The 15,559-nt window shown below is 41.0% G+C and overlaps 1 protein-coding gene across 2 annotated transcripts in view; it reads left to right on the forward strand.

Annotated features, from left to right (window-relative positions):
* The first annotated feature begins 376 nt into the window (after positions 1-376).
* Positions 377-15,559, forward strand: part of MIB1 (MIB E3 ubiquitin protein ligase 1) — a 42,493-nt gene continuing 27,310 nt past the window's right edge. Inside the window, exons 1-10 of one of the 2 annotated variants that reach the window (XM_082234762.1) lie at positions 377-834; positions 3,432-3,603; positions 3,931-4,060; positions 6,877-6,981; positions 9,329-9,395; positions 10,966-11,170; positions 11,491-11,674; positions 13,012-13,156; positions 14,378-14,511; positions 15,412-15,519. In XM_082234762.1, coding sequence (XP_082090888.1) covers positions 606-834; positions 3,432-3,603; positions 3,931-4,060; positions 6,877-6,981; positions 9,329-9,395; positions 10,966-11,170; positions 11,491-11,674; positions 13,012-13,156; positions 14,378-14,511; positions 15,412-15,519 — 1,479 coding nt within the window. In that variant the 5' untranslated portion in view covers positions 377-605. The remainder of the gene's footprint in view (positions 835-3,431; positions 3,604-3,930; positions 4,061-6,876; positions 6,982-9,328; positions 9,396-10,965; positions 11,171-11,490; positions 11,675-13,011; positions 13,157-14,377; positions 14,512-15,411; positions 15,520-15,559) is intronic. The other variant, XM_082234761.1, reaches the window with a different exon arrangement.

Here is a 15,559-nt window from a genome sequence, read left to right on the forward strand (position 1 = left end):
AAACACTTTTCCATTCAGACAAGATCCCCGTTTAACCTTTTTGGAAAGTTTTCAAGGGAAAGCGGAAACAGAAAACGCCTTTAGAAAACGCAGTACACGTCTCGGCTCCCTAGGTGGCGCTGAGGAGCCTCTCCTCTTTGTTCCGAGAGGGGCCATTCCCTCCCCCGGCAGCTAAAATGGCAGAACCGGGGCATGCGCAGGAGGGCACATCGCCCTTCCTCCATTCGCCAGGCCGTGGTGGCGCTGCCGCCATGGTGCCCGGATGGATCAGCTGAAGCGCCGGGTTCGCCCCTGCATTTGGAACCTGTAGGGAGCGGCGCGAGCGTCTTCCGCGGGGGAAGAGACCATCGCGGGGGGGAAAGGGGGGTGCCAGCCGGCCAGTAAAGCTGCAGGCGTCGCGCTCCGCTGGCGGAGGCCGCGTCCGACCCCACCCCTTTCCAGTGAGAGAGACCGGCCGGCCCGGCTCTGGCTCGCGCTCGCCGCCTTTGTTGCCCCCCCGGCGTCGAAGTGGACGCAGCCTTCGGGCCCTCCTCCCACCTCCCTCTTTTCCGTTACTGGCCTCAACGGCCCGTGAGGCCGCGGTCGGGCGAAAGCGCTGAGGCAGGATGAGCAACTCGAGGAATAACCGCGTGATGGTGGAGGGCGTCGGGGCCCGGGTCGTGAGGGGGCCTGACTGGAAGTGGGGGAAGCAGGACGGCGGCGAGGGCCACGTGGGCACCGTGCGCAGCTTCGAGAGCCCCGAGGAGGTGGTCGTGGTGTGGGACAACGGCACGGCCGCCAACTACCGCTGCTCGGGAGCCTACGACCTGCGCATCCTCGACAGCGCGCCCACCGGTGAGAGGGAGGCAGGGGCCGAGCGGGGAGTGTGGGGCGGGGGTCGCTTCACAGCAAGGCTCGAAAGAGAGAGAGAGAGAGAGGGCTTATTGTTCTTCGTGGAGGAATGTCGCTTCGCCCTGCCCGTGGCTGGCGTCGCGTCGTCGGGGCGCCGGTTTGGGTAGTCGGTAGACATCCAGGCGGCCCTCTGGTGCCTGCGACGGGCTTGCCCGCCCTCGGGTACTTCACTGTGATGGAAACTGTTTCCTACAACACGCCCCCCCGCCCAAAGCTGTGACTCGGAGGGAAACGGACGGGTGGGGATGCCACGCAGCGCAGAATGGGCGACAAGCGCGACCCTGTGCTCGTTCTGCTAGGAAGTCAGCTTCATTGACTGCAGGTGGGTTTGCTCACAGGCCAGAATGCGTAGAACTGTTGCTTCTGTTGAGCATAGGCCCTTGGTATTTGTGTTTGTTTGCACAAATAAAATTTATATTTATAAAACTGCAATAAGCACAGTGAGGACGACTGCCTTCTTGAAAATGGGGACCTACAAATTTAACCTTGTCGTTCGTTGTTGAAAGGAAGTCTTCATTTCCTTGCAACTTTTTCCCAGTTGGTGGTGTTAGGTCTGGGATTTTATAGGGCGATCCTTGGCTGCTTTAATCAAAAGAGCCACCCCCGGGTCTTTAGGGGTGCTTACTTCTAAGTAAACGTGCGCTGGATTGTAGCCTTTGACTGTGATAACTTTGAAAGAGGAGTTCTTTGAAAGTGAATGCAGCTGTGTTGAGCATCTTCCTTCTAGCAGTAAATTTGCAAGTGAATGTTCACGGCAGATGTTCCTATTTTGACAAATACAAAGTGGTTTTTAGTGCCTGTGGTATAATTGACATTTCAAAACTGCTAACAAACTACATTCCTCTCAGTAAATAGTAACAAGCAAAACCAGGTGGTTTGTACATTTTCCTGCTCAATTTTTTAATTGAAATACTCTTAGCCTTTTTTCTCAGATTATGCATATTAACTTATAATGGAGCCCAATTCTATGTATATTTACTCTGAAGCCCCTATTGAACATAATGTGACTCCCAAGTAAATGTGCATAAGAGTGTAGTCTTTGTTATAGGGGATTCCACACTTTATGCATCCCATGCAAAGTGTAAAGGGCATGCATATGTGTATATTCATATTGCCTTGGGAGATTTTCAGTGCTGATTACAAACATCACCTAACATTTTATCAGTACTGTCACACTTGCCCATTAGGCAAGAAGTTGGGCAGAAAATAAAGTTTGTGCCTCGTAATGAGGGACAGATACTTTTCCATTGCTATATATTTCTGTGAAAAGGTTAGCTAAAAGTTTTTTTAATTAATTTAATTGGTAGTGTAATAAAATGGTATCAGACAAATTGGGCAGTTTCAGAATTGTAAATATACATGACAGTTGCTTTTTGGACATGCTAAAATGAGTATGTTAAGCATCCTTAGTAGTTTCATAAGTTTTTATTAGCACTTAAGCAGTCCAAGGGAAGTCATTGCTATTGAATTATATCTTTAAAATATGTGCAAGTATTTTAATAGAATTTCAAAATAGAGCTTTGAATAGTTTGAAAATTACATTTACAGTGGAATGTATACTTAGAAGTAAGCTTGTTGAGTTTGGTGGGACTTACTCGTGGATAAATCTTGGGATTGCAGCTGAGGCCAGGGATTCAAGATGGCCCCTGTATCTGACCAACACTCCCACACCTGTTGTCAGCCTTGATCTGCAACCTCCCTGAATGTTTTTGCCTGGCTGGAATGTACCTTTGGCCTGTGATAAATGTTTGGGGCTGCGATGTGTTGGGGGTATATAGAGAGACCTGATTTTTGTGTGGCTGGAATGTAACATGTACAAATGTAAGACATCAGTTGCTTTTGTCCACCTTTGTTTCTGGTCCTGCCCATCACAGGTGCATGGCCCCTAGAAGGTTTGCTGCGAGGGAATATGATCCTTGAGCTGAAGAAGTTTTCCCACCCTTGCTATACATACTTATCTGAGAGTACTTAATGCAGGCTTCCTCAGACTCGGCCCTCCAGATGTTTTGAGACTACAGGTCCCATCATCCCTGACCACTGGTCCTGCTAGCTAGGGATCATGGGAGTTGTAGGCCAAAAACATCAGGAGGGCCGAGTTTGAGGAAGCCTGACTTAATACATACTAACCTGATCTCAGTGAGGTTTACTTCTGAGTAGACGCTCTTGGGACTGAACTGTTAAAATGCTTTGTCCCCTTCCTTTCAAATAAGTTCATTTCTAGCGATTAAAAACTTTCTGATATATTGAGATACCACATTTAGATAATACATTACTGTCTCCATTGTATCATAGAGTAGCTAACGTGGTGAGTGGTTTAATGCCATCTACATCTGAGAACATCTGAGTATTGCAGCCTTCAGTGACCAGCTGTGGTGCTTTTTCAGTGTTCTCAGTTACATGGAGCAGTGGTGGGGAAACCTTGGCTGTTTAGCAACCTGTTTTGTGTATGCATATGCTGTTGATGCATGTGCTCTTGTATATTGCATATGCTTGCATATATGCATTTCAAAATACTGTTCTAACTCTATTCCTTTCCACAGGAATTAAACATGATGGAACAATGTGTGATACGTGTCGCCAACAACCAATAATTGGTATTCGATGGAAATGTGCAGAATGCACGAATTATGACTTATGCACTGTGTGTTATCATGGAGATAAACATCACCTTAGACATCGCTTTTACAGAATAACCACACCAGGAAGTGAAAGGTATGTTTTAAATGCTCATTTTCATTAAAATGCCTAATTATGAGACTGTGTTGGATATAGAAGGGTCTTGTCACCACCTCAGATAATGAGATGTCCAATGTATTGAAATTTAAGACATGTTAAAATTTATTTTTATTTAATTTCTATCCCATACATTCTTGCAAAGGAGCCCATGGTTTTAATCAAAACAGTTCCTTTTGATTCTTGAAAATTAAAGATTTGCTATTGAACAACTTGTTTTTAACTTGTTTTGCTATTGAACAACTTGTTTTTATACACTACACTTGTTTTATTTCTTGTAACTTACCATTTGATATTAAATTTTAGAGTGTTGCTGGAGTCTCGCCGTAAATCAAAGAAAATCACTGCAAGAGGAATCTTCACAGGTGCCAGGGTGGTACGAGGAGTTGATTGGCAATGGGAAGATCAGGATGGCGGTAATGGGCGTCGAGGCAAAGTAAGAGTTCAGAATATGACAACTCCCTTGTCGTGCACAGTTCAATATCTGGTTATGTTTTTAATACAGGCCACAAAATAATTCTTCAGAATTGGTGGACCTGTTGCATTGATGCACCTGTGGGCATTTACAGATTCAAATGTATTCTTGGTGTCTGGGGGATTTTTCTGCTGAGGTATTTGACAATCTTGCTGAGGCCCTCATCCCCCTCTGGAAGAGGGGCTGTCAATACATTTTATAGGTCAGGTTGCTAGTATCTGTACCCACTTGGATCTCATCATAGTAGCAGAGCCAAATATGGATATAGTGAGTGTACCATCTAGTCATGTTATAGTGATTACTTTTCCACTGTTACATGTCTAGATGATACACTAGGTACACTGAGGACATGGACAGTCTACGTATATATTCTTGTATTCTTGATCCTGGTCCCTCATTGTTAAGTAGAGCCCGCCCATGGACTACTTGGACCACAGAAGTGACTTACGCTTCTCTAAGGGAAATGCAGTAAATGAAGACATATTGAGACCCATGGGGGGGCGGGAAGGGACTGACTGACCCTTAACTACCATCCAGTTTCTAACTTGCCTTTAAACTTGCTATTGAAATGCTTGGTGGTTTCTCCAATTAGTACTGAATAATGCCAATTGCTTGAATCCATCCTAATATGTTTTTTGGCCTGGTTCCAAGAAAATATCTTTATTGTCCTTTGAGGGATAGATTTGGGTGTCTGGTATGTGTGTACCTACTGATTCTCCTGGATCAGCCTTGGTATTGTGTCTGGTTTGGCTTGCTGACTTGGAACTTGAGGACACTTGTGTTGCAGCCACTCTAGTCCTTTCTGGAAGGTTGATGCCAGACGGCAGTGCTGGGGGAAGGCTGCTCTGCCCCATGGTTTTGGTGAGTAGAGTACTACAGGGTTCCTTTTTGTCCCTCAAGCTTTTTAACATCTCTAGGAAGCCATTGGCTGAGATCATCCAGAGGTTTGACCTGAAGTGCTGTTAATGTCAGTAGCAGCTCTGCTATACATTTCTACCAGATAATTCCAGGGCGGTGGTAGACATCCCAAGCCATTGTTAGGCAATACTGAATAGATGGGGGCAAACAAATGGAAGCATAATCCAGACAAGGTAGAGGTACTGTTAGTGGGGAATTCTATTGAACAGGATAGAATTATGCTCCCTCTGACAGAGTTTTCAGCTTTTGGATTCTGGGTCCCTGCTCCTGCCAACCTAGCAGTTCCAAAGCATGTCAAAGTGCAAGTAGATAAATAGGTACCGCTCTGGCGGGAAGGTAAACGGCATTTCTGTGCGCTGCTCTGGTCATGCTGGCCACATAACCCGGAAGCTGTACGCCGGCCCCCTCGGCCAATAAAGTGAGATGAGCGCCACAACCCCATAGTTGTCTCTGACTGGACCTAATGGTCAGGGGCCCCTTTACCTTTTATGCTCATATGAACCTCTCCAACTGAATTTGGGATCTTCATTCTAGACTCTGACCTTTCACTAAATCAGACCTATTTGAGTACAGAAAGTGCCTTTTTTGTAGTGGCACCCAGATACATAATTTAGAACTGTACACTGCCTCACGCTGAATCCCAGACCAATTTGGGTTGACCTGGCATTTAGCTAGAGTAGGTTGAGGCAGTCCCATGTTGGATTGTGCTTGCCCAGAGCATCCAGGGCCCATCCAAAGGGTGTGGGGGAGTCAAGGAGTTGAAGGAGATGCATACATCACCTACTCCCCATGATTGCATGTTTAATTAGTGTTTTAAACCCTGATTGAAGTCAGCAAGTCTCTTGATTTAGCTCTGGTCTAGATGTGTGCTGGATTGAGGATGCTTTGAAGTGCCAGATTGGGCCCTGAATCGGATCCGGGTATGTGTGCATGGGGTGTACACATTCTTAATGAAATTCTCTTTGTGTTAAAGCCTTTCCTAAATAAAATCATGCTTATCTTGATATGCTAGGTTTTTAAGACTAATTAAGCAGTTTTACGTTTTGCTATGTTGTGAATTTATTGGTTGTCCAGTGTTTTTATATTTTGTGTAAGCTTACTTCACTAATGTTTAAATTGAAGGAAAGCTCCACTTTTGTTACTTGGTTTAAAACATAAAATGGAGGTTTGTCTGTTTTCTTGTGTCTAAGGAAATACATGGTACTTATAGCTGATTTTAGTTTGAAAATTAAGACTCTTCCTCTAAATGTTTGCAAATATTGAGGCATAACTTGGCTTGATGTTTTGCTGATATGCAAGCATTCAGTCACCAACAGAGACCCTCCTGTGTGTTCCAAAATTTCCTAAGAGCAGAGAAGAGGGCTTTGGGGGGACAGTGCCCAGGCTTTGGAACTCCTTTCCCAGAGAGAGAGCCGCCTTGGCCATTCCCTGATGCCATGTGAAGAGCTTCCTTTTTGAAAACCTTTGGCTGTTAAGGGGTATATCTTTCCATTTTTTGGTGCTGCCTTAATGTATTTTTAAATAATGATGTTGTAGTTTTTTGGGTTTTCCGTATTTTTATTTATATATTATAACTTTGTTTCTTGGCTGTCTTGAACATTTTCAACAGGTAGCACATAAATGTCTTAAATTAGGACACGGTAACCTTTAGCCTTCCATTCCTATCAGCCCTAGCAAGCACATCCTATGGTCAGAGATGGTGGGAGTTGTTGTTCAGCAACATCTGGGAAGTCAAACGTGCTGCACAACTGTTTTAAGCAAATGATTAATAAATGGAAGCATTCTTATCTATATGTTGTGGATAAAGATTATTTACGTTTTTGGCAACATACTCCCATTCCTCTTCTTTATTTTGCTAGGTCACTGAAATCCAAGACTGGAGTGCATCAAGTCCACACAGTGCAGCATATGTTTTATGGGACAATGGCGCTAAAAACCTTTACAGAGTTGGCTTTGAGGGCATGGTAAGGAGTAAAGCAATACAAAGAGTAAAATTGCTTCATGGGGGAATAGTAAAAACGGCTTGCGCTGTGCTATTATCTTCTTTTGTTATATCCTTCTGTCAGTTTGCATGCTATTAGCCACTTCATTGTTCCTACAGCTGTAGGGACAACTCATGCATATGCATAAGTCTGGTCTCAGTTCATTAAACATGCAAACTACTTACAACTTATGAGCTAGCTTCTATTCCAATCAGAGGCATTTAGTTTTGTAAATAAGATACTTATTTACAACAAAATAAATGAGAAAATTGCTGAAAAGAGTTTAGTTCCCTAATATAATGTTAATTTATTTACATCCTAGGCTGTAGTAAACATTTGGATAGTTTCATACTATTTTAGTGCTCTTTGAAGTTTGACAAAATTTCAAGTTTTAGAAGTGAACTTCCCATGTGATTCCAATAATACTACAGAATCTTTGGCAAAACTGGGACAGTTTTTACTTTTCTCCAGTTTGACACTGTTCTATGAAGCAAACTGAGAAATACTATGTTTCAGCAGAATAAAGTAATGTGTTAAATGGGACTCATTAAACATGACCATACCTACTATAATAGTATGTCAAATGTATTTCTTCACCTTAGTGAAGTCATTATTCCCTTTTTTAAAATCTCAGTTTACTGTTACTGCGTTTAGTAGTCTTAGTAGTTTGCACAAATATTGTCTAATCAAACTTCACCCCTCCTTTTCTATTTGGAAACAGTGATGTACTAATTTTCAGTTGTCCCTTACCTGCGATTTATTTCATATGCAGGAAAAGTTTCCTATGTGCCAGTGCCAACATTTTGTAACTTATGTGTAAATATGATTATACTTTTCTTCCTGTTGTGTTGGCTGTTGTATTTAAATCCGCCTTTCTCTTAAATTCTGAAGGAAATAGTTTTATTTTGAAACAACTGTTGCTGAATAGAAGGTATCATTTGAGTCTAGAATCCTCTTTTGGAAGGTTTTTTTTTTTTGCTTCCTTCCTATTTAAGCAAAGACATGCCTAGCTATTGGAAGCAGCTCAGTCATTTGTTTTTCATGTACATGCTTTGATTATTTCTGATCACACTGAATTGGTGAGAGGAGTGAAAAAAGAGCAGTGCATTTCAATGAATCCTTAGAAATATAGGGTCAGATTATAGCAAGTATATTTGTAACATCGCAGCGTGCTGTGTGAATGAATGCATATGTGTTTTGCCTCGTACTTGAGGTATTTTTTTAAATAAATGTTTTGGTTCTGAGGTAATCTGTTAGCAGCCTTTCATTTTTTTAGGATCATTCTGGTGTGTGTTCATATAACTTGGTGGATGACATATTCTTTTCATGATGCAATCTGCCAGTACCTCAAGTTTAGTACTTGGGACCTTTTTTTCTCAAGTAAGAAAGAGAAAGATTTTTGAACAGCACATGGCTGGCCTATACACCACCTGTTCCTTTGTTTACTCCTCTAGTTCCAGATGATACAGATTAGAAGACTCTTCCTGTTCGCTTCACACTTTAGTGTACATGCGTTGAATGACCTTTACCCAATGGGAATTGCTTCAGAGATAGCACCAGATGGCTGCTATTTGGATTAGGAATAGTGAAAGCAAGAGTTAGGGAAGAAGAAACATATTAGAATTTGCTGCTATCTACAGTATATTCAATAGTGATTACTTTTTAAAATAAGTTGCTTATGTATCCGAAAGGATAAAATAGCATCCAGAATACTTCAGTGTGCTTGTTCAAAATTCTAGAAACCATAAATTTTGGTAGAACTATTTAACTACTGTGCATAGAAAGTTTATTTTTACTTTTAAAAATACAAGTTAAGCTTTTGCAGACTATTTTGGGAAACTTTAATACAACATGGTACTATTAGACTGGTGAAACAAAGGATGATAGTGTTGGACAAAGCCTTCTGTGAGTTGACTCTGATTGAGAGGGCACATGATATGAACAGGATGATTGATGAAAGCATTTTTTTCATATATTTTATTCATAAAATATATCGGTGGTTTACAACAATACTACATAAAACCACACAAAAATGCCATATAAAATTTAAAATTACATCCATATCAACAGGACTAGCATTTCCCTTTATAGTGCTCTTGAATTAGCACTTGAAACAGTATCTGTCACAAAGCACAGTCATCTATTTTTCAAATTTCCATAGTCCACAGAAGGAAGGATACAATGTAAGGAACGTTAGGGGGAAGCATGTTGAAAAAATGGTCTAGATACTAGATTACTACTGTGATACAAATTCTGGCTCAGTATTTAAGTATTCAGATACTTAAAGCTAAAGATCTGTGTCTCTGTTTCTGCATTTGTTTTATTTTAGTCAGACCTTAAATGTGTTCAGGATGCGAAAGGAGGGTCCTTCTACAGAGACCACTGTCCTGTGCTTGGTGAGTTAAATGTAGCATAATTTGAATTTTGCTCTGATTTATATTGACTCAAGTCTTTGTGTCGTATCCAATACTGGAGCTCCAGCGATGCAGTGGAATTCTGTGCGTGCAATGGAATGTCTCCTCTAGCTTCCCACATATCCTCAAAAACATGAGCTATGAAGCTGTGGTTGAGTGGACCTCCTTCCACAGATTTAGAGTTGGATTTGGGGTGAGGAGGAGGAGAAACAGAAACCCCATTGTACCAGTGGAACCCTGCTGGTGCAGCATTTGATACAACCCTGTGTGTGTGCATAACCTAGTAGGGAATTGACACCACTCATAAAAAAATACTTTTTAATCTAGTATTTATCATAGTTAACAGTTCCTAGCTGTATGCTACTTCTGTATAATAATAATAATAATAATAATTTATTATTTATACCCCGCCCATCTGGCTGGGCCTCCCCAGCCACTCTGGGCGGCTTCCATAAAAACCAAAAATACAATAAAATATCACACGTTAAAAACTTCCCTGAACAGGACTGCCTTAAGATGTCTCCTGAATGTCAGGTAGTTGTTTATCGCTTTGACATCTGCTGGAAGGGCGTTCCACAGGGCGGGCGCCACTACCGAGAAGGCCCTCTGCCTGGTTCCCTGTAGCTTTGCTTCTCGCAATGAGGGAACCGCCAGAAGGCCCTCAGCGCTGGACCTCAGCGTCCGGGCAGAATGATGGGGGTGGAGACGCTCCTTCAGGTATACTGGACCGAGGCCGTTTAGGGCTTTAAAGGTCAGCACCAACACTTTGAATTGTGCTCGGAAACGTACTGGGAGCCAATGCAGGTCTTTCAAGACCGGTGTTATATGGTCTCGGCGGCCGCTCGCAGTCACCAGTCTAGCTGCCGCATTCTGGATTAGTTGTAGTTTCCGAGTCACCTTCAAAGGTAGCCCCACGTAGAGTGCATTGCAGTAGTCCAAGCGGGAGATAACCAGAGCATGCACCACTCTGGCGAGACAGTCCGCAGGCAGATAGGGTCTCAGCCTACGTACCAGATGGAGCTGGTAAACAGCCGCCCTGGACACAGATTTAACCTGTGCCTCCATGGACAGCTGTGAGTCCAAAATGACTCCCAGGCTGCGCACCTGGTCCTTCAGGGGCACAGTTACCCCATTCAGGACCAGGGAATCCTCCACACCTGCCCGCCTCCTGTCCCCCAAAACCAGTACTTCTGTCTTGTCAGGATTCAACCCCAATCTGTTAGCCGCCATCCATCCTCCAACCGCCTCCAGACACTATATTGCTTAGTGAGTTGACATCTACATACATTTCACCGCTTGCTGGTTATACTACCTCTTCTCCTTGCCCTGCTCCCTCCCAAATCTCCTTTGCAGGGTTGTGAGGGAGCTCCCAGATTTACTGGGTGCACAAGAGAGAGAAGGGGAGGGAATTCTGCTCTGCCAAGGTTAAATCATTGCACTACCAGAATGAGAACCTTAGCACTACAACAGATCCAGTTGGTAGTTTTGTTATTTGCAAAAGTGAGTGAGGATTCCTAAACATTACCTTGTCTTTTTAAAATTCTAACTTTAGGTGAACAAAATGGTAACCGAAATCCTGGTGGACTGCAGATCGGTGATCTAGTAAACATTGATCTTGACTTGGAGATTGTTCAGTCTTTGCAGCATGGCCACGGAGGATGGACTGATGGAATGTTTGAAACTTTAACTACTACTGGCACAGTTTGTGGCATAGATGAAGATCATGACATTGTTGTTCAGTATCCAAGTGGCAATAGGTACATTCTGCCATTATTTCTTGCCTGGAATACTTAATGGGAATCAGCCTTGGGAGTCAGTTATCAAATTGAATTAGCATGTGGGGCCAGTAATTTATTACAGAAATGTGACTACATTAATCCTTTTCATTTTACTTTAAACATTTGAGGGATACTCTTAAACTAGTAGATACAACCATGGAGACGTATTGGATTCTTGCAAAATCAACCAGTTGTAGACTGGCAGATGTGGGTTAAGATTGGTTAGTAATGTAGCTATACAGTTAATATAAACACTAAACACTTCATCATAATGTTTCATGGCCATTGATACTTTTCAGGTGGACTTTTAACCCTGCTGTTCTCACCAAAGCCAACGTTGTCCGAAGTGGAGATGCTGCTCAAGGTGCTGAAGGCGGTACCTCACAATTTCAAGTGGGTGATCTTGTCCAAGTTTGTTATGACCTAGAAAGAATTAAGCTGCTTCAAAGAGGACACGGCGAATGGGCTGAAGCAATGCTTCCTGTAAGTTTAAGCTAAGTCTGGTTTCTTCTAAATGAGGAACCGTTCAATGCTGAAGGGAAACCTTTCGTTTTTGTGCTAATAGAATGGTGCAAAAACCCTTATACATTCTTGCTGTGGCAGTTGGGTAGAAATCTGTGCACCAGTACAGATGTTGGCTCATGTACACAATTGGCTGGTGTCAATTGTGCCATTGTATCAGTGTCAGGATGCTGGTGTCCATTCATGTCTTGTGGTGCTGGTATAGGAATTCCTAGTATAATGCTATAATTCTGTCTCTTAAAGCTTGGAAATAGAAGAATTTGATAGTGAAATGTTAGTCTTGATACTTCATTAAATCAACATGTGAAGAAGACTTGTCATTTCCCTCTTTCAGGACAATTGTTCTAGTTGTTCTTTTAGAACCACAGCTTATCCCAGAAAATAATTTCTGTTAACAACACATTCAATGAGATTTTATGGATATTTGTGATACCCTTTGAAATAAAAGTGTGGCAGGTCTTTTTCCTATGCAAATTGAGACCACCATCCCCATATAATTAGCTCAATGGAAGGAGAATACAGAATGTGTCTTCTGCTGGATGTATTTTCAAGTTATTTACTTACATTTGCCATTGTGCTGCGAGTAAGCGACAAGTTGGTGGGAAAGCATGTCCTTTTTTTAGAGGAGCACTGACAGTTGCCATTCTCATTCTCTGGCCTCTCCCATTTATTAAGTTTATGCTAAGGATTGGATAACTATACAATGCTGTAACTATTGATTTTCTTAGAATTTATTAATTTTCTGGCTCTAAGGAAACAAAAAAATTCCAACAGGAGGCGCTTGAATAGCTATAATGGTCTGGAAGATGTAGGACCACATAAGTAACACCTGGAATTATTGGAAAATAAAATGTCTTTCTGAACGTAACAGAAATTAACTAGATTTTAATTTAATGATGATCTATTCTGCACATTTCTAGCTCTCATCTTTGCTTATTGTTACAATTCAAGCAATAGTGGTGCCTATTCCTACATGGTACCATCAAAGTTTTGGACTATAACTCCCATCAGCCGCAAACAGCATGGCCAGAAGTCAGAGATGATGGGAGTTGTAGGGTTTTTTTTGCTTTTGTTTTAAAAACTCAGTTTCAATTAATTTCATGAGTCTACTACCCTAAGTTAGTCATGTTCATTAATTTCAGTGCATCTACTCATAGTCCAAACCTTCTGGAAGACAGTAGACTGGGGGAGGCTAGGGTATATACAGCTTGATTGAAAATATAGTATGGGATGTGACAATCTGTACTTACAAAGCTGTAACATAATAAATGTGTTTGACTGTCTTGTCTTCAATGTAGACTTTAGGTAAAGTTGGAAGGGTCCAGCAGATCTATTCAGATAGTGACTTAAAAGTAGAGGTTTGTGGAACTTCTTGGACATACAATCCAGCTGCTGTGTCAAAGGTAGCATCAGCAGGCTCCGCTATAAGCAATGCATCTGGGGGTAAGTTAGAAAGTTAGTGTCTACACGATGTGAAATTATGAAAGGTGTGTGATCTAAGAGAAAAATATTTAGTGAAAGTACTACATTAACTTTCAGGGAAATAAAATTTTCTTAATGTAAGTTCTGTCAATTATTCTTTTTCCAGATAAGAGTGGAAAGATAATTGGGTGCTTTTACTTTATACATGAATAGATTTTAGAAGATGCTTTTGTTGTATGGTGTTCTAACTTGCTTCAGAAGAATAAAAAAGCAGGTTGTGAATATAAATAACATGCCTCCTTAGAAAAAGCCCTATTGAAGTCAGTGGGGTTTACTTCCAGGTAATCGTTTGTAGGACTGCAACCTTACTAGGTCAGATGCAGCTAAAATGTTCCATCAGTAGTAAGCACTAGACAGTCCACAAGATGGTGCAAGAAAGCTTGTAGGCAATTTCAGTGGAAGTAATTCCTTGCTATACACCTATTTCTAAACTCTCACAGTCTGTTCAACTTTAGGTTCCTTTAGAACCTTCCTTTTCTTTTCTTTGGGGAGTAGAAGTGAATGCTGTCCATAGAAAAGAACAGAGAAATCCATAATTTTAGAGTTAAGTGGGAGGAAACATACTGTGCTGCTGTCCAACCACACCTAAAGGTAGGAGCCAAAGGCACAATTCTCTACCTTTGTCATTCATTCTGAACACTCAATGAAATGAGTGTTTTCTTATCTCTATTTCCTCAACGTTCTATAAGTCATGGAATCTCATAGGGCTATATGAGTTTTTAAATGTACAGTCCTATAGTTCTGTATGCCATATGAATACCCTCAATATGTAGAAATACTGCTGTATTGTTTGCTGGCCATATTTTACTTCTAAATGAATAGGCACTTGACCCACCCATGTTCACTACTAGAGGGAATGATTCTTAATATTTAAGTTATGTAGTGGTGAATCTGTTTTTGCTGCTATTTTTTCTGGAGCAATTTGCAACATTTTAAGTAGATAATTTGATTGGTTTATGTGATGATGATAATAATAATAATAATAATAATAATAATAATAATAATAATAATAATAATAATTTTATTTATATCCCGCCCTCCCCAGCCGAAGCCGGGCTCAGGGCGGCTAACAACAATAAAGTTATAAAGTTTGAGTTATAAATACACAGAAGTTCATTCAAGTGCAACACAACATTCAGATATTGTGATTTGTATTAAAATAAATTGTTACAATATTCACAGAGCGCTTGTCCCAGTTATTGAAGAAACTGTTTGAAACTCAAGAGTCTGGGGATCTTAATGAAGAGCTGGTTAAAGCAGCTGCTAATGGAGATGTAGCCAAAGTGGAAGATTTGCTTAAGAGACCAGATGTGGATGTGAGTACTTTACATTTTAACTGCTAATGCAGAAAGATACTTCCAATTCCTTTCTAGGGTTTTTTTTTTAAATGGCACTTCTCAGTGGTCAAAACGAAGATAGGCCTTCCTTTCATGATATTTGCAGCTAAAGCTATAATGGCATTGAATGAAAGGAAGAAATTTAATTGTACAGCGCTTAAAAGGGAAAATCAGTCCAAATCTGGTGTTCTTCAGCGTGTTGCTTTCGTTAGATATCTGTACACTGTATTGTTGTCAAAAGCTTTTTTATATTGTTTCAACTTACCCAGAAGAGGAACTTTTATCCTGAAATATTTGTTATAATTATCCCTTCAAGTAGCTAGGATTTGGGTGGAATGCCCTGGTTCATCCAAGAGAAGAAATAGGGAATGATGACATGTAGCCTTCACCTAATTGTCTTGCTTTGGATTTCCCTGTATCATGGGGTCTGCAGATACACCGATAAGCATTTAAAATGTCTTGAAAAAGTAGTTGTATTGGTAATGTTTTAATAGATAATAATTTGTCAGAATTTGATCCGAGCTAGCCAAATGACTTTAAGGATGATCATTGACACCCCATTCCATAATCCTTTGGAACTTTTAAAATTTTAATTTAAATCTTAAATTCTTTAGTAGATTTAAAGGTTTTTATAGTTCATTACTTTAGCTAAGCTGGTAAGTGAAAGAGATACTGGAATTTGAAGAGACAGTTCATCAAATGACAAGTATTAAAATGTGTTCAATGCATTTTTTGTAAAGTATGTTTGATTATTTACTTGTCATTCAATATTGAATTTGTTCTCGAGATAGTTTGGTGCAGTTCTTGAGCATATGTACATATAATAAATGTATGCTGTATTTGTAAGCTGCCTTGACTTGATTTATCATGTATTTCCAGGTGAATGGGCAGTGTGCAGGACACACAGCTATGCAAGCTGCTAGTCAGAATGGGCATGTTGATATTTTGAAATTGCTTCTGAAGCAGAATGTGGATGTAGAAGCTGAGGTATTTAAATCTTTAATTTGTCAACTAAATGCTACTAATA

Source organism: Podarcis vaucheri (assembly GCF_965113315.1).
Source record: "Podarcis vaucheri genome assembly, chromosome: 8".
Lineage (NCBI taxonomy): Eukaryota > Metazoa > Chordata > Lepidosauria > Squamata > Lacertidae > Podarcis > Podarcis vaucheri.